Raw genomic sequence first — 24,639 nt, 5'->3', positions numbered from 1 at the left:
TTATTCTGTAACACTTTGTGAAGACAAATTATATGCATAATTTTAAAAGATATTTCTAATGAGAATTTTTTTAAATGAAAAACAATATACATTATTAAGTATTATAATAAAAGGAAAATAATAAAAACCATATATAAGAACTTGGGCAAAATTATTGGTCAGCCTTGTTTTTTCTTTTGGAAAAAAAGATCTTATAATTGATCAATATTAGATTCCTAGGAAGAAGAGATTTTTTTAAAGTTTTTAAAACTTGGTATAGTATAGCAGAAAAAATGCATTGAAAACAATTTAGAAGTCTCAGAGACTTCCAACTCTCTAATTTATATTGAGTTCCTCTGCAAGTAATTTATCTTATCTAACTGTATCTAGTGTCAACTATATTTCTTTTTTTAATTTAGTTTTGAATGGGTAACACATGTATATGGTAAAAAATTTAAAAGACACACAAGGGTGATCAGTGAAAAGTTAAATCTCTCTCATGCCCTTATTGTCTACTACACTGTTTCCCCGAAAATAAGACCTAGCCGGACAATCAGCTCTAACGCATCTTTTGGAGCAAAAATTAATATAAGACCCGGTCTTATAGTAAAATAAGACCCGGTCTTATATTATATTATATTACATTACATTACATTATATTACATTACAGAAGACCGGGTCTTATATTATAGTAAAATAAGACCAGGTCTTGTATTAATTTTTGCTCCAAAAGATGCATTAGAACTGATTGTCCAGCTAGGTCTTATTTTCGGGGAAACACGGTAGTTTCTCTCCTCAAAGATTAACTACTGCCACTAGTTCTTGAGATTTTCTTTCAGAGATGTTTTATGCATTGTGTGTGTGAGAGTGTATGGGTTTGGTTTTTTACACAAATGATATTTACACACGTTTTCTATCTTGCTTTATTTCTATTTAACAGAACATCGTGGAGAACGTCTTACATCAGTTTATGTAGGGCAGCCTCATTCTTTTTAAGTCTGCAAAGGATTCCATTATATGGAAGTAGTGTTATTTATTTAACTTTCCAGTATGGTCCATTTCACATCCTGACACATCCCTCCCAGTTTCACATCTGCTTCCACATTTGCATACCTGTGCCCATTTCTACCAATATAGATCTTCACTGCACTTCAAAACTCCTTAAAAAACAAATAAAATGACTGATGATTTTGAAAATATACTTTCAAAGTTCTTCTTTCATATGTATTATTTGATCTGTGAGTGTAGTAAGTAACTCTATGGCAGCTCAGTAGGTCATACATTCCTTTTAGTAAGTTTAATTTCAGCTACCGCTGACAATTACAAAGACAGTGTGGATCGCTGCTTCCTGTTATATGCTTGTTTATGTGGCATCACTTACATTTTTCTATTTGACTGTCTTCTTTGTGTATCACGTGCAATTTTCCTTAAGTGTTTATAAGTGTTGAAGATAGTCATTGGCAGTTCCTTCAAAAAATGTCCTTAAAATTTATTTATATGCTACTTTTTTCTAAAAATGGCATGAGATGTCAGTTCCTGCTATTTTTATTTCAGTAAAGCCATGAATATTACTTCTTTTGAAAGACACAGATTTCTGACTTAGAAAACTTGCTAGTTCATCTTCTGCTGGCCCATTTGCCCAAAGGAGTAATCTGGAAGCATAAGATACTGCAGAAAGGGAAGCAGCACTTAACATGTTCTTTGCCCATGGAAATGGTTAAATTTCAGGTCAAGAATTAAAAGAGATCTAAGCTGAAACTGCTCCCATGGAATTCAAATTTCACTGCTACTTGCTAGCTGGAAGCTATTTATCCTTCTGTGACTCAATCTTCTCATCTCTAGGTACAAATTAACTTGTCAAACCTGCTGTATTCCAGGAATTTGGCTCTGCAAGAGGCCAGTCTGAGGGGCTGAATGTGTTTGAAAAGCTCACCTGAAGGGCTGATGTGACAGAGGACCCTGGGACAGAGTGGCCTCAGGATGCTGACTGCCAAGAGTCAAAGGCCATCTGAGTTAAGCTTAAAAATTAATTCAAAATTGTATTTCTAATGTTATAGTCCAGGGATCATTAGGGACTGTCACTGGGGCTGTCTCTAAGGGGATGACAATCCAATTTGAGAATGGAAGGGCTGAACAGGAAGGAACAGTCTGGCCCCTAGTGAAAACTTCCCCCACACTGGTCTTAAAAGAAAACAGAACAAAGGAAATGACATAACAGACCACAGTGAAGAAACACTAGCAGCACTATGTTTGCTACCTACTGTAAGCACCTCAGGGAACTGGTGCACAAAGCACCACGGTCTGGATATTGGCAGGGACCAAAGATGGAGCAGCTGTGGGAAAGCTGCAGGTGGGAAGCAACGACTGGATTCTAGACATGACCATGACAGAGGGATGTGGCCCCACCCGCTAACCGCATGCTCAGACCTGCAGCAAATACAACTCATCAAATACAACTCAAGTCACTTAAGAGTCTACAATGATCTGGTGAAAGTTTCAGATTTAGCGTGATGCAATATACAATTAATAAAATCTCTTCGTGTAAACTTGCCACATGTGCGAAACAAGTAAACAAGCTCATTCTTGCTCTTTATAGAAGATAGAGCAGGTATTCTGTGGGAGGGCATATGTCAAGGCAGGGCAATCATTTTTTTTAACTGATATTCTTAAAACTATTGATTTCGTAGATAAGTATGGCTGACATGAGAGCTACACTGTGATCATTATCATACTGTAATGTGATGATCATAACTATGATAGTAATATTAGGTTGGTACAAAAGTAATTGTGGTTTTTGCAATTGTTTTTAACCTTTTAAACTGCAATTACTTTTGCACCGACCTAATAGGTAACACTTATAAGCACAATTCTCATTGCTTTATATAACTAACTTAATCCTTAGAACAAACCTGTGAAAAATAACTATACTATTATGTTATTGTACTATTATAACATATACTATATGTATATCATATAGCATATAATGTATAATATTGTAGGAGGTATGATAAAAACATGGTGAATGTTTAAATTAAAAAAGACTTATTACAATAAGAGACACATTGCCATTAATCTCCCTCAAAATACTATGCCTCACTTCAAACACACTTATCCCATCATTCTTGCCACTTTCTGAAGCAGTTCTGGAAGTCCTCTTTTGTGAATGTCATTAGTTGCACTGTCATGGCTGCCTCGATGTCCTGAATCGATTCTTTCATGATCATTTTGACTTTGGGGAAGAGCCAGAAGGTGCATCGTGCCAGATATGGTCAATAAGGTGGACGAGCACACAATAATATTTTTATTTGATAGAAATTGCCATACCAGAAGTGATGTGTGACATGGAGCGTTTTCATGATGGGAGATGATTTACAGCACACTTTAAACACCTTCTCTCAAACGTAGTTCACACCCAACTGACTGCACTCAACAAGTTGAAATTTGACACACACTGTTACTAAGGTTCAATGCGTCGCTTCCCGTATTGAAGATCCCTGCCTTTCCGTTGGATGGCACTTGGCAGCAGCATTCACTGTATGCTTTGATCACAATGGAAAGGCTCCTGGTCACACATCACTTCTGGTACGGCAATTTCTGTCAAATGAAAACATTATGGTTTGCCCTCATCCACCTTATTCACCAGATCTGGCACTGGGTGACTTCTGGCTCTTCTCCAAAGTCAAAATAACCATGAAAAGTAAATGTTTTGAATCGATTCAGGACATCAAGGCAGCCACAACAGCATAACTAAAGACACTCATGAAAGAGGACTCCCAGAATTGCTTCAGAAAGTGGCAAGAATGATGGGATAAGTGTGTTTGAAGTGAGGGATAGTATTTTGAGGGAGATTAATGGCAATGTGTCTTTCACTGTAATAATTTTTTTTTTAATTTAAACATTCATCATATAATTTGATCACACTATGTATGCTACTAAATTATTACTATCCACATTGGGCATATAAGGAAATTGAGTCACAGAGGGAATAACTATCTTGTCTGGGATTTTCTACCTGAGTGGAGAGCTTAGATTGGAACCTAGGTAGCCTATTTTCTTAACGATTACACTCTAATGCCTCTTGTGTGCATAAAGGAGCAGGGCTGATGAATGGAAAACTCAGGGCAGTCATTCACATTGCAGTCTTAACAAGTGGTGCCCCAGGAGTTGTCCAGAGCATAACCTGAGGGCAGATACAGCATCCCCACAGAGCACAGAAGGAATTGACTCCTCCTGGCAGTGATCCTTGACTGGTCCTCAGGTTCCTTTAAAAGAGCATCTCCAAACTGGTGTTCCTTGGAACCAGTTTTATAAGATGGATGCTCCACCAAAAAAGGTCACAAGTCAAATCTATTTGGGAAGAGGTGAGTTAAACAAACTTAAATAGTTCTTTTACTGGAAGACCCTTCAGATCCTCAATGTGTTAGTGTTCATTGTGGATCTCCTAGAGGAGGATATGGTTGTAATATTTTCTGAACATATTTGACCATTTATATCATCCTAAGTAGTGTTTTGAGGAGTCTTTTATACTTTGGGAAACGTCTGACATTTAACTGGATCCAGCTGTAAGACTGCAGCCTCTGCTTCAGGAGGCTATGGCCATTCTGTTGTAAAAATCTCCTGTAGATGCTTGTGACTGAGAATGAAGTATAAAAGTGACTGAAGGGAAAAGAGCTAGAATCAGGCTCCTTCTGATGCTTCTGTTCACTGGCACCACTAACATGCTGAATTCCTCATCTATGCAAGCCTTGTTCTAAGATCGACTTCCACAATTCTTTCTCAATTGACATCTGGTTTCCCAGCCCACCTGTCCCCTTAAGTAAAACCTGAGATTGCCTTTAATTTTGTCCCCACTGCCCAGTTGGATGCCAGCTAATGTTAACTGTCTATTGTCTAACTCCTGGAATCTGTCTTGACCTGACGTCTGGTAGCCTTAAGAGTTTTTTTAATATTCAGCTAACCTTTCTCCAACCAAGACTGATTTCTGATTCTCTTTGTCTTTGCAATATGTCTCCTGATCAATGGGGTTCCAGCTATTACTTTTGTGGGATACCAGGAGTCACAGAATAAACTGGACTCTTTAACAGCAAACCATTTGGGATGTTGTCCCCTCTCCAGATTCCTCAGGCTTATGGCAGCTAAACTCTGAAGAAGCCCTGAATTGAGAAGTCTCAATAATGTACTGACTAACAATAGTCCTGAACCTGCCATCAAAAAGTCTGCCATTCTTGAGGCAGTTTTGAAACCAAAATAGCCCATCTGTCTTCTCAACCAGAAATGATGGTTTGTTTGGCTAGATTAGGGTTCTAGATACTGGCCCCGAACCAAGCTGATCTCTGGTGTGGGAGAAGGAAAAAAGGAGATACTCTTCATCTCACTATTAATTTCTTGACATTTTATCTGGAGGAACCATTTATAGGTGACTTGAAGTAATTAAGTTACTAGTCTCTGGGGAGTGCTGATGAATTGACTGCAATTTTTATTTTGATAATAATACTATCTGGACTTAAATCAAGTAGTATCTCACAGACTATTAGATTCAGTATTTTTGATGACTAAGGGAGAAAAGAGGAGAAAATACTGTCGTTTTTGGCTGATTGAAGGGGAGAGAAATCTGGTGATTTTTTTAAAGGACAAAAATCATTAAAACAATTTAAAGTTATTAATCCACTAAGAATCAAAGCACAGTCCAAATCCTGTCATTGCATTAATAATAGTTGGCGATTCCTTTCAGACATAGTTTTTGTGAGGTCATTTTTTGAGGCTAGTGGTGAAAAGCTTCATAGCCACAGAGCAACATTTGGCAATAAATTAGTTCAGCTTGTTCCCACATGGTCCAAAAATCTTCATTTGTTCCATCCTGAAAAACAAACTTTCATTTGCTTGAAGCAGGGAAAAATAAATGATTTTCTTTTGCACATTTTGACAATTTAATTTTTTGCATGCTTATATGTTAATCTTTTTTTAGAAAAATGCCACTAACTGTTCTTTTCCCTGCTTGGTTTTAGTTTCTGTAAAGAAAAAAAACATGTATTTTTCAGTTTTTAAAAGAAAGAGTCAAATTTTCTCAAAGCAACAGCAATACAGGAAAAAAGAAAATAACTGGGACTTAACAGACTACGGAATAAGGTTGGGGAAAAAAGTATTTCCCTAAGTATGAAGTGAGTTATTACACCTCAGATCATGATAAGCTTATAAAAGTGCTGTTGGAGGCATAGATATGGAATAGGTGACTAAAGCCTTATTCTTAATGACACTAGATTAAAGTCAAGAATTGATCACTTCTAACTACAGAAAAAAACAAATGTGACATCACTTATATAGTCCTACTCAAAAAGCATCAAGTTAGGAAGGCAAAAAAAACCCAAACTAGAGTTGTGGGAAATGTTGCCTGAATTACTAAAGTTCTCAAAAATATCCTAATCAAGGTTTCCTCTGATGAACCAGTAGAGTGTAGTGGTGGATGATGGTGGTAGTAGTAATAATGATAATAATATATAATATTACTGAGCACTTTTTTATGCAATAGGTACGTTTCTAAAAGTTTTACATACATGAACTCATTTAATCTTAGGAGGTAGATAATATTTTAAAGATGAAGAAATTGAAGCTTAAAGAGATTAAGTAACTTTGCAAAGGTCACACAGCTCTCTGACCCTAGAGACTCACCCTCAACCATTACATTATCGTTCTGTCAGGCAGCCACTATTAGAATACTGGTCCACCACTAATTAGTTATAGGACATTGGGCAAATTATTTAATCTCTCAAAGTATCAGTTCTGTAAATGGGTTGTTCCTGTATTTAAGTGAGATAGTTCATGTAAAATATAGTACTTGGAAAGAGTAAATATTTAGTAAAGGTTAGCTGTTATTAAAATAAGAGAAATTAGCAAAGAATCAAAGAATTAATAGAGGTTTTATTTATTTACTTGGGTGTGTGTGTGTGTGTGTGTGTGTGTGTGTGTGCATGTGTATGTGTGTTGTGTTTCCTATTCTTTCCTTATATCACATTTTTAGTATTACCTCTTGGGAATGAAGTTGGTCATAGAAATGATGACAATTATATTAACAGGGCTTTACATTTGTCAAAGTACTTATGTGAATTATCCAATTGGATCCTTAAGACAGCGTCCTATATTTGTCAGCAAACTGAGGCTTAGAGAAGCTAAATAATATTATTTTGGCCATACAGTTGACAGTAGAAGTTGAATCCAGATTTGAACCCATGAGAGTGAGTTTAATTTACATCCTTTGATGTTGAGCCAGTTACTTGCTTTTAGTAATGCTTAGTTGATCTAAGTGTATAATCAAATCATCTGCACATACTGATATTTCTATTTCTTCCTTTTCCACAGTTATGATTTTCATTAATTTTTTTCCTAAACCTTACTGGCAGCAGTGGTAGTACAGTATTAAACAGACACCGTATGTACCTTTTTGCACCTTTGTTAACACTTCTCGTGTTCTTCCCTTTGCATGCCCTCCTCGAAATGCTTGGATGTGGCCCATGCCTGTCCTATCCAGCCGTCAGAACTGATTCAAATGTTACCTCTGCTGTAAAAATTTTTCTCTGAGCTTCCCAGCTAGAGTATTCTCCATTCTAAACCAGTGGTTCTCAACTGGGGGAGATTTTACACCCCCCTCCCTCCAGGAACATTTGGCAATGATGAAGTCATTTTTGGGAGTCATAACTGGGGCAGAGGGTACTACTGGAATCTAATGAGTAAAGGCCAGCACGGAGGCTGCTAAACACCCTACAAGGCACAGGACAGCCCCTTACAATGGAGAACTATCCAGCCTAAAATGTCAGTAGTGCTGAGGTTGAGAAACCCTGTTCTAAACTAAAGGCTGAAGGCCTTATGATACATATTATTTTCTGCTTAAAAAAAACTTTTTTATGTATATATTTTATCATCAACTCTATTATTTGAGGACAGGGATTCTGTCTTAATCACCTTTTTATCACTAATGTTCATGATAATTAGCAAGTCTTACTTTATATTCATCTGTATTACTTCATTAAATACTTTAGATTAATTTAAACATTAATTAACCATTAACTACAAACTACATATTTTAAATAAAACAATTTAAAGTTTCCTGAAGACATTTGATAAATAATATAGGACATTAATTTATAAAACTCAGGTATTGCTCATTCTTATTTCTGATTCCATACAACTTCCCCAAATGATCCCACAAACCATAATATATAAAAACATAGTACAGAAAAATAATGTATTTGAAAAGAGACAGTTCACAAAGAAATGCATTTGGAAAAACATTTTAACCATGAAAAATTTGACAATGTTGACTAAAAACTCTACTAGCAGAACCAAACTAAGGAAGAAAAAGAAAAAGTGAAAATACTTTCAAGACACTAGGCTCAAGGGAAATATGATCAAGGAAAACAAATGCTCAGCATAGCAACACTGGTGTCATATTTAAAGCTCAAATTTTTAAAATAAATGTGATCTTCTTGGAAGTGAGCAGACATTGTTTTATTTCAAGTGCCTAAAGTATCATATTCATTATCATATGTCATCAGCAATTCAGACAGGATTTTGTCAAGGAAGAAAATATGAATCTTTATAATCCTTCTCACCAATGATATTCCCAATAAGAAGTAGAAGATAAAATCAATATATGAAGGTTTTGCTATATAACTAATCTTTCCTACAGCCAGGAAGGCTACTGTTAATTTCCATTAATAGCTATAGTTCTAAAGAAAATTTTGAAGAGCAAAGTTCTATGTTACTTTTGAGGAGAGATATATACAAATTAGGTAGTTAACTGGTACATCTAATTTTTGTGTGTGGTTTTCATTTTTATGTAGTATTTTCATGCAACAATCTAAAAAATACATTCTTTGAAGCGAAATACTCTATTAGGTAACAGATTTTTTGGATTTTATTACGGTCATAAAATTTCATAAACTTCGTAACAATGTAAAATAATAATTTGCTGTGGTCAATAGTATAGGCAGTGGTCACAATGAAAATGGAAGTAGTTCCCATGAAGAGCAGAAGGCAACTCCAAGACAGAATAACGTTCACCTCTAAATGAGATTATATCCACTTCATTAATTTGTTCCTAGTTTTTAAAGCACATATTTTTTCTGGATAATATTATTATTTCCTGATCAAGCCATGCTATAATTACATGAATTAAAGAATTACTTACCTAGTAAATCTGAGACTCTCAAATTTTCTTTCAGAAACATGACAGAAATAATGGCACTACCTAGAAAGAAAATGGCTGTTAGCGGAGTTTCCAATATAAAAACATAATGCAATGCCATTTGAAAGGAGTTAGGCCGTTTGTGTCTTAGGCTTAACAGCTGCGTCTTGGTCAGAGACACCCAGCAGCTGTGGCTGTCAAAATGCCTTCTTTTCCCCTTGTGGTGGAGGATCCATGGAAAGTGGCCTCGGTTACAATGGCCTTAGGACAGTGACTGGGATAGTGCCTGGTACACAGTGAGGGCTTAATAAAAGTTTACTAAATGACTGAATGGAAAGAAAGGGGAAGGAGAGAGAGAGAGAGACAGATATACAGAGAGACAGAGAGGAAGGAAGGAAGGAAGGAAGGAAGGAAGGAAGGAAGGAAGGAAGGAAGGAAGGAAGGAAGGAAGGAAAGAAAAGGCAGAAAGAGTAGCAAGGGGTAGAAAGGCAGAAAGAGATAGACGGGAAGGAAAGAACAAAAGAAATGCTGGAAAGAACAAAGTCTTAACTTTAGATATATCCCAAACTGAGATTGTACATTGGTGCAGCCTCTATGGAAAACAGTATGGAGTTTCCTCAAAATATTAAAAATAAAACTACCTTATGACCCAGTAATTCCACTTCTGGGTATTTATCTGAAAAAAATCCAAACCACTAATTCAAAAAGATACATGCACCCCTGTGTTCACTGCAGTACTATTTACAAAAGCCAAGATATGAAAGCAACCTAAGTGTCCTTCGATAGACAACTGGATAAAGAAGAGGCGGCATAAAAAATACAATGGAATATTACTCGGCCAAAAAAAAGAATGAAATCTGTCCACTAAGAATGAATTTAATTGTGTGGCATGCTTTAAAACATTAAAGCAATATTTTATGTAGATAAATTAATGTATAGATACATAGCCCATTACAGTAATAAATGAGTTTGGGACAGATGTAAAAATGTATGAAAATTTTGTTTCAGGTTTGCACCGAAATAATTCAGGGAAACTAATTTCTCATGTTAGAACATTAGAAAAGGTATAGAGACCAAGACCCGTATCACTGACTTCCTGTGTAATTAGGTAAGGAATATTTCCAAGTGGAGGGAGACAGATTAACAACAAAAAATGGGCAAACGGGGCCCAGGGAGCCTGGCTACAGAGGCAGGGCTGGGCCATGGAGCAACATCTGCCTGGGGCTTCCCTTCGCCTTGCACCCTACAGCTCATCAAGTATGGTGGCTGCAGACTGCATGTCTCCACACTCACTTTTAACTATCTTTTTACTCTGCCTGTCTGCTTGCTATCTAGCCAGTGACAAACGATAAACCGTCCTTTGTGTGTAAAAAAAAGGCAAAGTATCACTGCACTAACACACACCAAATGCATTCCATTTTAACAATTCTTAAGATGACTGTTTCACAGCAAAGGATGTCATTTAAGAAGGGAGACATTGTTTCCATGGAAAAAGGAAATTTGGGGGCTAGTAGAGACAGAGCTAATCTACTCCAGATCCTAAACATTACAATTGGGAAACTGAGGTCCAAAGAGGTTGTTTCTTTATTCATTGATTCATTCATCTAACAAACATTTATACTGTAGCAGAATTGGAAGCAACACCCTATTTCCTTATTTCAATCCAGAGCTCCTCCTAGTACACGGCACTCCATTGCCTCCCTTGAAGTAAGGAAGGTACCGTTTTCCTTTTCTTTTTGTTGCTAAGCCACAGTTTCATAAATCATTTCACTTTCAGAAGGAAGAAGGGAAAATGTTATACAGGAGATAATTTCATTGCTAAAAGCCAAAAGGACATGATTGGTAACAATATATTTGGACTACACTACATGCATCAAATTATATGAATTGCTATAAAATCGTTATCAGAGTTTTATGAAACACAAATATACGACTTTCACTTTCTGAAAGATTGTATATGTCTGGTGCACTTTTATACTTTTTTCCGTTTTAAGAGGATATGAGATTTTGTACAAAATTTTTAGATAAGAGAATAAGATTTTAAGTTTTATTTATCTAGCAAAGAAAGTAATAAAAAAGAACATTCTATTAAGATACATTTACTTGTGACTCATTTATCTTGCAAAAACACGGTTAAAATGAGAGCTGTGCTGAGCAAAAACACAGTATCTGAGCAACAGCTAATAACATGACTTCTATATAGAGTAGTAAATTTTTAAAATGAGAAAAAATAAACTGAAGTGCTCCCGTATATATCTACAATCAGAGATCTGTCAAACTCAACCCTGTCTAGTTGTTGCTATAACCACAATCATTGTCTAATGAGCACTTAGAAAGGGGGAAAAAATTATTACATTTTTATTCCCTAATAATATTTAATATTGAAAACTAGAAAGAACATTTCAAGATCAATAGTTTAAAAAGAATTAAACAGATTTGTACTAGGTATGATTAAAGTATAGTTACTACTCAGCATTTACCTCAACACTCACAGATGTGTGTACACTTTGGACTAGAGAAATTTTTGGGCAGAGATTCAGGAATATACATGGGTTTACACAAAAGAGTACTCCTGGACACTGGTCGACACAGAGTGCTAACAGACACAGGTCTACACGAAGTGCTCGTGGACATGGGTTAAATTCATTACACAGTGTCACACAGTGACTCCAGAGGCAAATACAAGACCTCAATGACCATAACACATTAAAAAAAAAAAAAAGGTGAAAGGCAATGTATGAAAAATAATATACCAAAATTCAAACAGTGGTTATATAGGAATCGTAACGTAATAAAAGATAGCAGGAATACTATCCATTAAGCAGAAAGGACAAAAAAATTTCTTCTAGTATTTTCTTTGGTGCAAATAGTGCTCCCATGGGTCAGTTTATTAATGTATTCACTTGGCCTTGAGCATAATACTTTATGATCAGAAAGAATCTCAGCAAGTTATAATGGACTGACTCCTATTGGTGAGTCATTTATACTCTTCGGCCATTAAGTGTCACTAAGCTTAGCAATCAGAATGGAGATGCTTTCTAATCAGGGTTGACAGAAGGAAACTTACAGATGGGAATTCTGATTTGCATTTCCAGATGAAAACAGATAAAGACCAAGCAAGATTTCAGTGGCTTCAGCTGAATCAGGTCTGGATGCAGGGGAGGGTGCCAGTCCCAAATGTAGGTATGTGCCCTGGTATTGAGCTTCTTAATGCTCTGATTTACTTAGGAATAAACCCTGAGTTTGTTCTTTATTCGCCTCCTCTCTGACATTACTCAGGGTTGGTCTACGACCTGGTTGTTATTATGGAAGAATTCTTAGCTTCATGTGGGTGGCCAAGAGTTGGTGCTGTAAGAGCCATGGCAGGCCACAAGTGAGAGAAAAAGAAACAACTACAAAATTAATCTGGTGCATGAGAGTTCAGTTAGGTTGTACAAACTTGATTTCAATTTTCTCTGTAATAACCACTAATGAGGATTAGCAAATGAAAAGTTAAGCATCGACTTTCTATATGTTAGCAACTGAACTCAAGGGTAGATTTTTACATGTGACTTTAGATTTTTGTTTCTATAGAATGGCAGGTAAATGGCCACTTTTTACTTAAATTCTCTTTCCCCCAAATAATAATTTTTTTAAAATTAAAGGTTTAGTAGCACAGAAGAGAGTTTAATAACTATTTAACTGTGTTGTGGTATGGCTATTTTTAAAAGACTTTGTTCACATTTATTTACTTCTCCCTAAACCTTTTTATGATCCCTCTTAAAAGGCAAATTTAACCCAAAGTTTAAAAACATCAATTACACTTTATTTAAATGTGATTATAGATATGATATTCTTATCTGATTTAACTGGAAAGAACAAAAAACCTTGGTCCACAAGTCACAAACTCCAGTGCCTATAGGGGCCAGTTAGATAATCCTGTGAAGAGGAAAAATAATGGGGGTGATGGGCTGTGGCAATGAGGGGTATGGGGCCGCCATGACCTGGAGAACACCAGATCAGTAAAAGGTGGCAGCTGTAATTCAGCCCTAGCCAACTGCAAGTCCAGTGCTACCAAATCTGATTCTTCCGAACAAAAATCCAGTTTTTGTGTGTCATGGTCCAATTTTTAAATATGGGAAAATAATCTGTACCCTTTAAAAGCATTGTTTGAGCCAAACAAAATATAGCAGTGGGCAGATCTGGTCCACAGGCCACTGGTTTATGAACACTGATCTAGTCCACAAATGAAAATTTCATCAATTTTCCTTTCCTGGACATTCAATTTATTGCTTGACATCTATGATCTTAAGAGAACCCAGGGTATATGTTTATAATATAGGAAAGTAGAAGACAAAGCAGTAAAGAAAACTCTCTTTTATAAAAAAAATAGCCCATGACATAAAAAGAACATATTTATATAATAATGCTACAAACAGATCCTCACATGTAAATATCTGGCTTGTGGTTTCTGACCACATATAATGGCAACTTCATTGTACTGCTGAAAAGCAAACCACAAAAGCACTTTCACGTCAGTCACAATCAATCTTCAAACACGTGGACACGTTGAGTGTGCTCACAGGCTCAGTCAACGCTAACTGTTCTGAGGTACTGACTGCTCCGTAATTATCATTCTCCGTTAGTTGTAGAATTGTAGAGAAAAAAATATGTCAATTACAATATACTACATGGAGTTAGGATTTGAAGATCTGTGACAGTTTGAAAAAGATTTCTGTACAGAGAGAAAAGTTGGCCTACCATCCACAGGAATAAAAGTGTCAAATAATTCATCTTAATAAAAAAAATTGCTATTGTCATTTATTGAAGAAAATGAAGAAATTGTTCATAGGTAATTTGAATAATTTCAAATGAAGAAATTTACCTGGATTAGGAACAACCTTTCTTTTCTACATTTTTCTTGACACACATTAGTGATTAAACTTGAAAAGAAGTGAAAATGCTATCACTGAAAAAAATTAACTCTACTATAAATTTAAACGAGCATTACTTTATCAATAGCTATTTCTCTAGAAATACTTTGTGGCATTCTCAAACAACAAGGATGGGTGGAAAAGACATTTCAAATAAAGTTTTTACATTTTGGAATGCTTTTAGCTGAGACCACGTGAGTAGACATAAAATGACAACGTCAGAGTTTTATTACACACATTTTATTGAGGCTGTTTTTTTGGGATAATGTACTAAAGCAGACAACTCAGCAAACCACTGAGAAAAAGGATATATATATATTTTGCATTATTTCCAACATGAAAATAAACGTCCATGTGAAGTGTCACGATCACAGGCAGCCCAGGAGGTTCAGAGCGCCGGTGGTTTCGTCCAGGTTGGCACAAAGCACAGGGGGCTCTGAAGGACTGAGAGGTCACGGCACCTCGGTTTGTGGACTGTGACTGGTCACTCACTCACAGGCCTGTTTATGTTTCCTTTCATTTGTTTCTAATAAAAATCTTGGAGACCAAAGTTTCTGCTTGAGATGACTTCTTTGGAATCCCAAAAGGCCTCACCAGAGCTTTCTGGCTATGCTATGACCATCATCTAATGGATTACAGACACATTTCGGTTTAGCGCTTCCTAGCAGCAGAACAGAAATACACGAAACAACATATATTCCCCATCATGAATTTCATTTTGAGCAAAAGCCAGCATGACAGGGAAAATTAAAGATGGAAAAGACTTATCAGCCATATGTCTCATTCTCTCATTGTCTCAGTGCAGTCAGTTTCCAATCTTAATCCAAATTAGCCCATGAAGAGGGTGACTACTTCTCATAGGAAATTATTCCAGGGCCAAGGAGACTTGCTGTTATTTATTTTATTGTTCCATTTAATATTCCAAGTGTTTGATCTCATCTAACTCATCTCAAATTTAATCCAGTTATTACTCACTTCTATTCATCTGGGCAGTAACTAAGTGAAATAAGTTTATGTGTCTCAGGTGGTACCTGGCATAGCAGATACACATTCAGTATTAGCTTCTTACTATGAACTATTTCTAAAGTATTGCCTGAGTTTAATTGAAAAAAGTTGACATATTCTCTGAACTCCTTTCTAATTACTTTCAATAAATATACTCAGAAGCAAGGAACTAAAAATGTCTGTCACATTCTGTTTCTTCCACCCTTCCTGCCCCTGCAGCAATCTCCCTTCGTGTCCCACTCCCCTGTCATCCCTAGACAAATTAATTTTATACTGAGGAAGGTCTACCATACATCTTCTTAATTCTATGTGGTTTCAACTCATTGGATTGTTGATAACTTCATTATTTTAAATCATCTCTCAATGCTTAGGCGTAGCATAGATCGCAGTCATGGGGATAAACAGAAAAAGGAAAACATTAAAGATAAGGCCACACTTTGTAGATGCACAAATAATCTAACTCAACTCCTAAAGGACAGGCTTATAAACCTTTAAGTATTTATAAGAGTGAATATTCACGAGTCCCTTCCGATGAAATGTTTCACCATTGTGCTTTATCAGGAATTGAAATCTTGTAAACAATCTTCTAATACCCTATAACAGAACATCTTATCCTCATTTTATCAAAATTCAACTTCAAAACAATTCTATGAGACTGTACTGTGTGATTTCCCCATGCCACACTCTCCTGGAAAGAGTAGACGGCAGGCAGGCAGCCAGACAAGCACAGTCACCCGTCTCCTGGGTCTCAGTTGGATGGCCAGAGTGGCCACTGCGAGCATGATAAGAAATGCCAAAGGGGAGTGTACGGTCAGAGCTGCTGTAGGCAGTGAACAGGCTGTGCAGCACACAGACACAAATTCTGAGGAGGCACCACCCACGTCTCAGATTTTGTTGATATGTATGGACGATTTTCTGACAGATGGCACCAGAATATCCTGGTCTAATAAAATCAATGTATTACAATAATTTACAGACAAAACTAAAGTACCAAGAGAAACGCCACCTTGTTTTTTAATTCACAAAACGGCACCACATGGATGAGAGGAAGGCCCACCTAGGGGGCTAAGGGAGCAGAGGATAAGCATGAAAATTTAGTCTAGAAGCCAAGAAACGTTTCCTGAGAAAGAGGGTTTAGCTGGGACAAGATTAGCAGAAGCTCGAAATTTTAGTACAAGTTCCACAGGATATCCAACTTATTTCTTTGTACTGGATTTCTGGTATAATAAATAGTTCCTCAGAAAACACATTCTTAAATTGCAGTTAGACCTCTTAGAAGTCTGCCATTCAGCCTCTCTGAAGTTAATTAGCAAGGGAACAAACGTGCTATAAAACCAGGGCAAGAAGACAAAGTTGCACACACATCTCAGGCTGTTACACTTTTTCTCTGACAAACTCCTGTCTGTTTTTCAAATATATTTTTTCTTGGTAGGTATTTTCCAACATGTTTTGGTAGGGACTCTGTGGAGGAATCAAAGGGTCATTACTGCTTAATGGCTGAACAAATGAGCCGTGAGGATCCTACTTTTCAGCTCCCCCAAAATTAACCATCACATAGATAAGAATAATAAAAAGCATTTCTCAAATTGGTTCGTCCATTTAGAAAATTTAACCATTAGCCATCTTTGGGGGCATGGAAATAAACTTTATCATAAGGAAGTCTGTACTTTGTTTCTATGGTATAACATATGGTATAACAGCTAGTGTTGTCACTGTGTCAAACACTGTACTACACATCCAACACTGTTCTTAGATGTCTGTGTTTACTCACTTCTTCCCCATGACAACTTCTGAGGTAAGAACTATTTTTATCCCCATTTTACAGATTAGAAGTCTGAGGCATGAACTGGTTTAAACAACTTGCCTGAAGCCACAGAGCTTTCCAGCAACATAACTGCGATCTGCACCCTGGCAGTGTGGCCCCAGAACTTGCGCTCTTGACCATTCCATTACCCTGGCTTATTGGGTCAGGTATCCAGCCTAGATTCTAGACGACACTGAAAATCCATTCATTAAGCCATCTTAACTAACGGAAACACAAACACAAGTCAACATCTAGAATCAACCACACTGCCAGTATAACCAGCATTTTAGATAGAATAAGCGTTTGGAACTATTCTTCACTGACAAAGACCTTCAGTGAGAAAAGTAGTGCAAAAGTACAAGGTAAGACAAGAATACAACATTATCTCTTAAAGAGGTAGACCCAGGCCGGGCCACTGAGATCCACCTATGCACCAGGATTATTTCCCATTACCCAGCCCCCACTGCCAGGCACAGGTGAGTTCTCTATCCTGGGTGAGTGTCTAGGATGCTGTGACTGCCTGTGAACACTGCCTTAAGAATACCCTAAAGGATTTTCTGCAGAACTGTTGTTTCTCGAGATGCTTCATATAAAAGCATCTTGTGGTCAACAGGTTTGGGAAACTTGGCCTACTGCCTCCACCTCAGAAAGACTGACAGTATGAATGGACCTATCCCAGGGCCCCAAGAAGCCTTAATGACACCTGCACAACTTTTAAAATCTAATATTTCAGAAACTTGATTGATTATGGAATACCTTGTTGTTTTTTTATAACACCTATGAAAGCACCAGTAAAACTAGTGCTTGAGAAATGCTGCCTCGAGGTAGCACATCAGTGAGGAACACTAGGACACACAGAGAGAGGGGAGGAAAGGATAAGAAAGAAGATTGTTTGAAGTAGGTACATGGGTAGAGCGCAAACTGAAATATCCCTAATGCTTACCATAGTGCTCCTTACATATTAGTCCTAAAAAGTACCTGCTCCATTGCTATGTGCAAAGGGAGTGGGAATTTTGATGATGTGAGACAAACCACACGTCTGACATATGAGCAGTCTTGTGTGTAGAAGACTACTACCCATGCTTATCCATACAGTACCCCCTTACTTCTGGAAAAGAAAAACAGGGCGCCATGTGTAGGAATGAACCAGACCACCTCAGGAGAAGGAGGAAGATGGAAGAAAGTAATCGGCACTTGGACTTAAGGGCTAAACTTTCAAAGTGTTCTCGATTTTAATTTTCTTTTTTTTTTTTTTTTAGTTTGAAAAGCAACAAAAGACAGAAGGCCAGAAAAGAATATGCAATCTCCATGCAACATTGCAAAAGATATTCTCTTTTTTTTTTTCAATTCAAAGGGAGATTTGATTTCTTTCTTGAAGCTCCCAAGAAATAATAGGGGGAAGAAAAAGTTCTAGCATAGGAATGTGTGGACACTCTTCTGCCTCATCTATAGTCACAACCATAAGATACACCTGTTTTACGAAATACTTTCCCCTTTGCTTCAAGTTCGTTAGAGTTTCTAAGAATCTTTATAAAGAATCTCAGGATGGTAGGAGGTTGTTCTAGGGAAAATTCTCAATTACCAGCAGTCCCTAACCCACCCACAACACTTCACAATAACCTAAATTCAGCTCAGAAGTGCTGTGGGAATATTATTTATGAGCATGTATTATTGTTTGCAGAGATTGTAAAGTAGGAAATGATTTGTGTTTAAGACTATAATTTACTTCTTTGAATCATTTTAAATGGGCACAGAGGGAAGTTACTAAAAATGTTCTAAAATTAATTGGGGCTAAGATCACACAAAGAAAAATGACGTGCAGCACTAAAGAAAGTCCCTCTGTCAAGGCAGTGGGCTCAACGTCTGAGGGGACTTGAGGAGGGCAGGATGCTGTCTAAGGGAGAAGGCGGGAAAATTTAAGTTTCCCATTATTAACGAGAGCCTCGAGCCAGTCATGCCAAGATGAGCAGTTTTACAGGCATCTTCGCTGAAGGTCTAAGAGAGGTATCAAGGCTGGTCCTAAATTTCTGGCAACTTCTCAGTTCTCACTTCAGGTCCCAAGAGGCCGGCTATATGTATTGCATTTCTGTGCAATCTCTGCTCTTTACAGTAAGTCCAGGCATATTCCCCTTTCTTTGAGTTAGTTAGAGTAGCTTTCTTTTTCTTGTTCCCAGAAAAATGATTTCCCAGGACTGGGAGTCTTGAGATAAATGGAGAATTTCAATACAATGTGGTACATTCAACCCTCCTCCGGGTAACTGTGTGACGTGCCTGGACACTTACATTCTTTGGTTATTTCATGGAAACTGAGCATAAGCCAGAATAATAAGCGAAATTAAAGACCAGCTCTAAATACATGGTCATTTTGAAGCATAATATAACATTTTCAGAACAACTGGGGCCTGTAGAGCTCCCAAATTGACAATATAACTAGATCTTTTGTTTGTTATTGCTCAGATTTTCAAAATAAAATCTAGAATGTCCACAAAGATAGTATGCGTAGTAAATAGAAGATAAGATATACCCAAATCGCTCACTTTATCGGAATGTTAAAAATGGTAAACGATTAGATAAATTGTGTGCCTATTCAGAGTAGTAACAGTATGGTGATTTTAACTGAACAATTTCTAGAAAGCTAAAAAAGTGTTCTTTGCTAAATATTCTACTATCATATTTCATGAATGTATTTTAAATATTTTAAATGATTAAGAAGGGGAAACTATATGCAAAACAAAATGAAATTCTCTTCGAATATACATTATTTCAGTTTAAACTACGCATTCTTTAAGAATACCATAAAATTTTTAGCAGAAATATTACAATTGGGATATGTAAGCACATGTTATGCTTGATCCAGACAATAACCATCAACTTGTTTCTATTTCAATGAAGTTTCCAAATTCACAGAAGTTTAGAATCATGCTGTTTCCATAACAGCAAAAAAAGAATAAAACTTAAAAGATCTTGCTCTTTTTTTAGTCTTTAGCAACATCTCTTTTAGTCGTTAGCAATATTCTCTTTTCTAAATGTAGTTAGTAAATCACATAAATTTTGAAAGTAGGATAATTGTGACATTACTGTAAAATTACACATTCTTATAGTAACGAAGAAGAACCAATGTTTAATTCTTAATGTAAAAGGGATGCTAAACTATGGAGTTAGCATCAAGCATCAAAGAATCTAAGCCATGTAATATCAGTTTAACATATGAATAAAATACATTGTATTACAAAAGGTTTTTAGATAATTCATTAATGATCAAAAAACACTGTAATATTTGCTGTTACTGTTTATTTATTAAAACTCAATTAGGATTTAGAGTTTTTAACATAAGTGCTATAGCTACAAAAATGCAAGTTTCTTCATGGTTAATGTGACACAGCATGTCAGTGAATAACTGAAATTAATAGCTTAATTGTTGCAAATTAACATGCTTAAGAAAACAGAAACTAGACTTTTTTCTTTTGTGCATGTGTTGCTTAAGTTAGATGTTTTCATGAACTATTCTGATCTCTTAAATTTCCATTTGTTAAAACATAGAAAAATGGCTCACCTGTAACAGACATACAGCCCAATGGAGCGATGAGAGTGATGGGGGCAAATCCATAGGCTGCAAAGTTTCCTGTCTCTCCCATGGCCATCAGTACAACCCCACCCCACCACAACACACTCTTGAAGAATGGCTTTGGGTGTTCTTGGTGCGCCAACTGAAGATGAGAGTATTTCTAGAAGTAAATCAGAATTTAAATAAGGTAATATTTCTACCCAATTAAAATCTGCCTGAAAATTTTGGGTCTTAATAAATTTGCATCATGGCTTTTAAATTTATTTGTAGGTTATTATAGAGCAATTATTACGGTTTTGTGTTTGTTCCAAACATATTAACAGCAGAAGTGACTCACACTGATACAGCATTTTATAGTTAAAGGTTTTTCTCACATGAGTGTTACTTAATTCTCATAACAACTCTGTAAAATATGTATCATTAATACTATCTGAAGATGAGGTGTAGATGAAGGAGTTAAGTGGGTTTTCAGTCCACTATACCAAACACTTATTTTAGAATATCAAAAAGTCCAGATGCCAAAATACACATTAATGAAATAAAGATAATAAATCACTAAATAAAAACCTTTTGAAAGGGGATTCAAATTTATGAGTCAAAGTAGCTACCACAATATACACAGCAGGGCAGAATGCTTTGGTAGCCGGGGGTTGGGTTGGGGGGTGAAATCTCATTTATATCTGGTTTGAGTATTTCTTTGTGTTTTAAACATATGGATTCCTAAAAAAAACTGGCCATTAAATAAAGTCCTATTTCCTTACTGATTTTATGAAAACTGAAAATTATGCCTTATAAGAAGTACATACAGTTCTAAATTACTTAAAATTTTTTTAAAAAGAAAATAATGTAAGTACTAGAAGAAAACATCAAACATTTAAAAAATATCTTGGCTTATGCCAAAATTACGAACATCTTTTTAAGTATGGTACAAATTCATAAGCCAGCTAGGCACCTTGCCTAGGGCACACAGTACTACTGAAAGGCCCACATTTACAATCAGAAGAAGAAGAAAAAAAAAATGAATGTAATCCAGCTGGATCATATTTATCTTTATATCAATGAGGACATAAAACATAATTTTTTATATTTTTGATGGAGGAAGGAGCCCAAGCAGGCAAAAGTGCCTGAGGCTCATTATGGTTATAATGCGTTAGAAAAATAAACTTCTTCTTACCTGAATATTTAGGGAAATGCTGATTACCAAGTTTCCTAAAATGGCCAGCATAACTCCAAAAAGGTGTATCTGAAAAAAGAAAGCGTTTTCTTTAAATGATACTTTAAATGGTACATATAAGATATTTACTGGAAAAAAAACACCAAATAATTTAAGTTGATACATTCACTCATTTGTTCATTCAGTCAGCAAATATTTACTTAGCACCTATCTGCAAGGGTCGTTTGGAATATGAACAATGATTTTATTGGAATTAGTTTTTAACTTTAGTCAAATATTGTTTTTAAGAACTAGCTCAGTTTCATACTGAATCTCTAGATATTCGCGTCATTCACTAAAACAAAGAAAATAGTCATCAGGTTGTGACTTTTTCCCACTAAGATGTTTCTTATTTCTTTTCTGTTCATTTTCTCCAGCAACCTCTCTGACTGGGCTGTTTATTGTCTCAAGTATGGACTATGTAATTTTTTCCCATCTGGTCTCCCTCTTTCCTTTCTTTTAAAATATTCTGGAGGACTGTGGTATGGCCTTGGAGTTAAAAGATGAATCTGAGATCAGGTCTGTTATTTCTAATGGGTGACCTTGAGCAAGTGATTTTATCTCCCTGGACTCAGTAAACAAGGGATGTTGGACAAGGTGTTTCCAAAGATCCCTTTACCTCTAAAGTTTTATGATCTCCACTGGAGACAGATTAAATTTTCCCACAACTCCCCTGGTCAAGAACTCACAATGTCTCTCTATAGTCAAGTACATCAAATATAAAATTACCATACCAGCTTCCCATAGTCTGTCCTCAACCTGACCATCCAGTTGTCCATGACACACTTAATGTGCTCCTTACCTCTGGTAGCCGGCACACAACATTCTCTAGTCAGATGTCTTTTTTTTTTTTTTTTTAAATTGGGGAAGGGGAACAGGACTTTATTGGGGAACAGTGTGTACTTCCGGGACTTTTTCCAAGTCAAGTTGTTGTTCTTTCAGTCTTAGTTGTGGAGGACACAGCAAAGCTCCAGGTCCAGTTGCCACTGTTAGTTGCAGGGGGCAGAGCCCACCATCCCTTGTGGGAGTCGAGGAGTTGAACCTGCAACCTTGTGGTTGAGAGCCCGCGCTCCAACCAACTGAGCCATCTGGCCACCCAGGAGCTGAGCGGCAGCTCATTGACTTCATTCTAGTTGCAGAGGGCGCAGCTCGCTGGCCCATGTGGGAATCGAACTGGCAGCCCCGTTGCCCAGAGCTCGTGCTCTAACCAACTGAGCCACCTGTCCACCCCAGATGTCATTCTTTGCTCATGTTTCTCTGCTCACCTAGACAGAGCAGCATCTTCCCTCAGTTCATTCCAACCCTCCTGGCCTGCTGAGGTCCACCTCCTTGAGACTGCCTCAGACCACCCCACCCCATCTTCATTTTCGCAGACTCTAAATAATGTACATCCCTTATTTCTTCTTTTATATTGTCATATGTATCATTAGGCTCTACAAATAGATAGCAAATTCTTTGAGGGAAGAGAACCCTGTCTTCAGCTTCTGTTGGGTCTTTAACAGCATCTACTACACAAAATGAGGGGCTTGAAAAATACTTGCTTGGAAAGTGTAATGGTTTAAAACTAAAATTATACATATTAAAAAATAAGTTCCTTCATATTGCCCAAGATGTATATTACACATCCTGCATCTATTATTTGATGACTTACAAAGTTACATTAGCAGCTCCTATCTAAATACAAAGGTATAATATCTTCTAGCATTATAAATTAGCAATAAGGAATCTTCTTCCCTTTTCTTCTATAGTACATAGCTTCCAGCTAGCTTCAAATTCCAAAGAGTTATTTGAATTTCAAATGAGCATTGCAACCACAAGGACCCCTTTTCAGAATGCAAACTGTCTTTGAAGTTGTAGAACTTTATTATATGTGCCGAAGTGAAATTCAGTATATTTAACAAATGAAGCAGAGAAGTTGAAAACCCGTTTAATAGTTGATATATAATATCCATAGTCTTTAATCAGTTAAGAATTTTCCTTTCCTAATAAAGGCACTTGGCAATAATTTTGATGGCTATTCCTCATGGGGAACAATTGTATCATAATACAATGTGCTATTTCCATGCTTTTGATTTACAATTAAATGCATTTGGCTATAATCAAGAAAATAAAGATTCAGAAGAAATTTGGGATTAAATGGAGAATTATGAAAATCTTTCATAATTACAAAAGTAAATTGTTAAATAAAAATAAGTGACTTCAAAATTCTTTAAATCATTCAATGGGTAATTTAAATGCCACCAGGCCAAATGTTTAGAAATTTGTAGCAGGATTTGACAATGATTTCTTGATATAACACCAAAAGCACAAGCAACAAATGAAAAAAATAGGTAAGTTGAACTTCATCAAGATTAAAATCTTTTCTGCATTAAGGAACACTACTAACAGAGTGAAAAGGCAACCCACACAAGGGAGAAAATATTTACAAATCATATATCTGATAAGATTGATATCAAGAATATATGAAGAACCCCTACAACTCAACAACAAGAAAACAACCCAATTAAAAAACAGGCAAAGGACTTGAATACTTGAATAGACATTTCTCCACAGAAGTATGAGTATACAAATGGTCAGTAGGCACATAAGAAGATGCTCAACACCACTAATGATTAGGGAAATGCAAATCAGAACCACAATGAGCTACTGTGTTTCCCTGAAAATAAGACCTAGCTGGACCATCAGCTCTAATATGTCTTTTGGAGCAAAAATTAATATAAGACCCGGTCTTATTTTAATGTAAGAACCCGGTATAACATGATATAATATATAATATAATATAATATAATATAATATAATATAATATAATACTGGGTCTTATATAAAATATAATATAATATAATAAATATAATACCTGGTATAATATAATATAATACCAGGTCTTATATTAATTTTTGCTCCAAAAGACGCATTAAAGCTGATGGTCCAGCTAGGTCTTATTTTCAGCGAAACACAGTATCAATTCACACCCACTAGGATGGC

General features: G+C 36.3%; 1 protein-coding gene across 1 annotated transcript in view; it reads right to left on the bottom strand.

Moving 5' to 3' along the window:
* NIPAL2 (NIPA like domain containing 2) overlaps positions 1-24,639 on the bottom strand; it is a 74,049-nt gene that overhangs the window by 21,875 nt on the left and 27,535 nt on the right. Inside the window, exons 2-4 of the mRNA XM_074316349.1 lie at positions 21,619-21,687; positions 20,433-20,604; positions 9,161-9,220 (exon numbers count right to left, since the gene is read on the bottom strand). Of these exons, the coding sequence (XP_074172450.1) occupies positions 9,161-9,220; positions 20,433-20,604; positions 21,619-21,687 (301 nt within the window). The remainder of the gene's footprint in view (positions 1-9,160; positions 9,221-20,432; positions 20,605-21,618; positions 21,688-24,639) is intronic.

The sequence above is a fragment of the Rhinolophus sinicus genome, linkage group LG12 (assembly GCF_036562045.2).
Source record: "Rhinolophus sinicus isolate RSC01 linkage group LG12, ASM3656204v1, whole genome shotgun sequence".
Lineage (NCBI taxonomy): Eukaryota > Metazoa > Chordata > Mammalia > Chiroptera > Rhinolophidae > Rhinolophus > Rhinolophus sinicus.
This window is presented reverse-complemented; position numbering and strand designations above follow the sequence as displayed.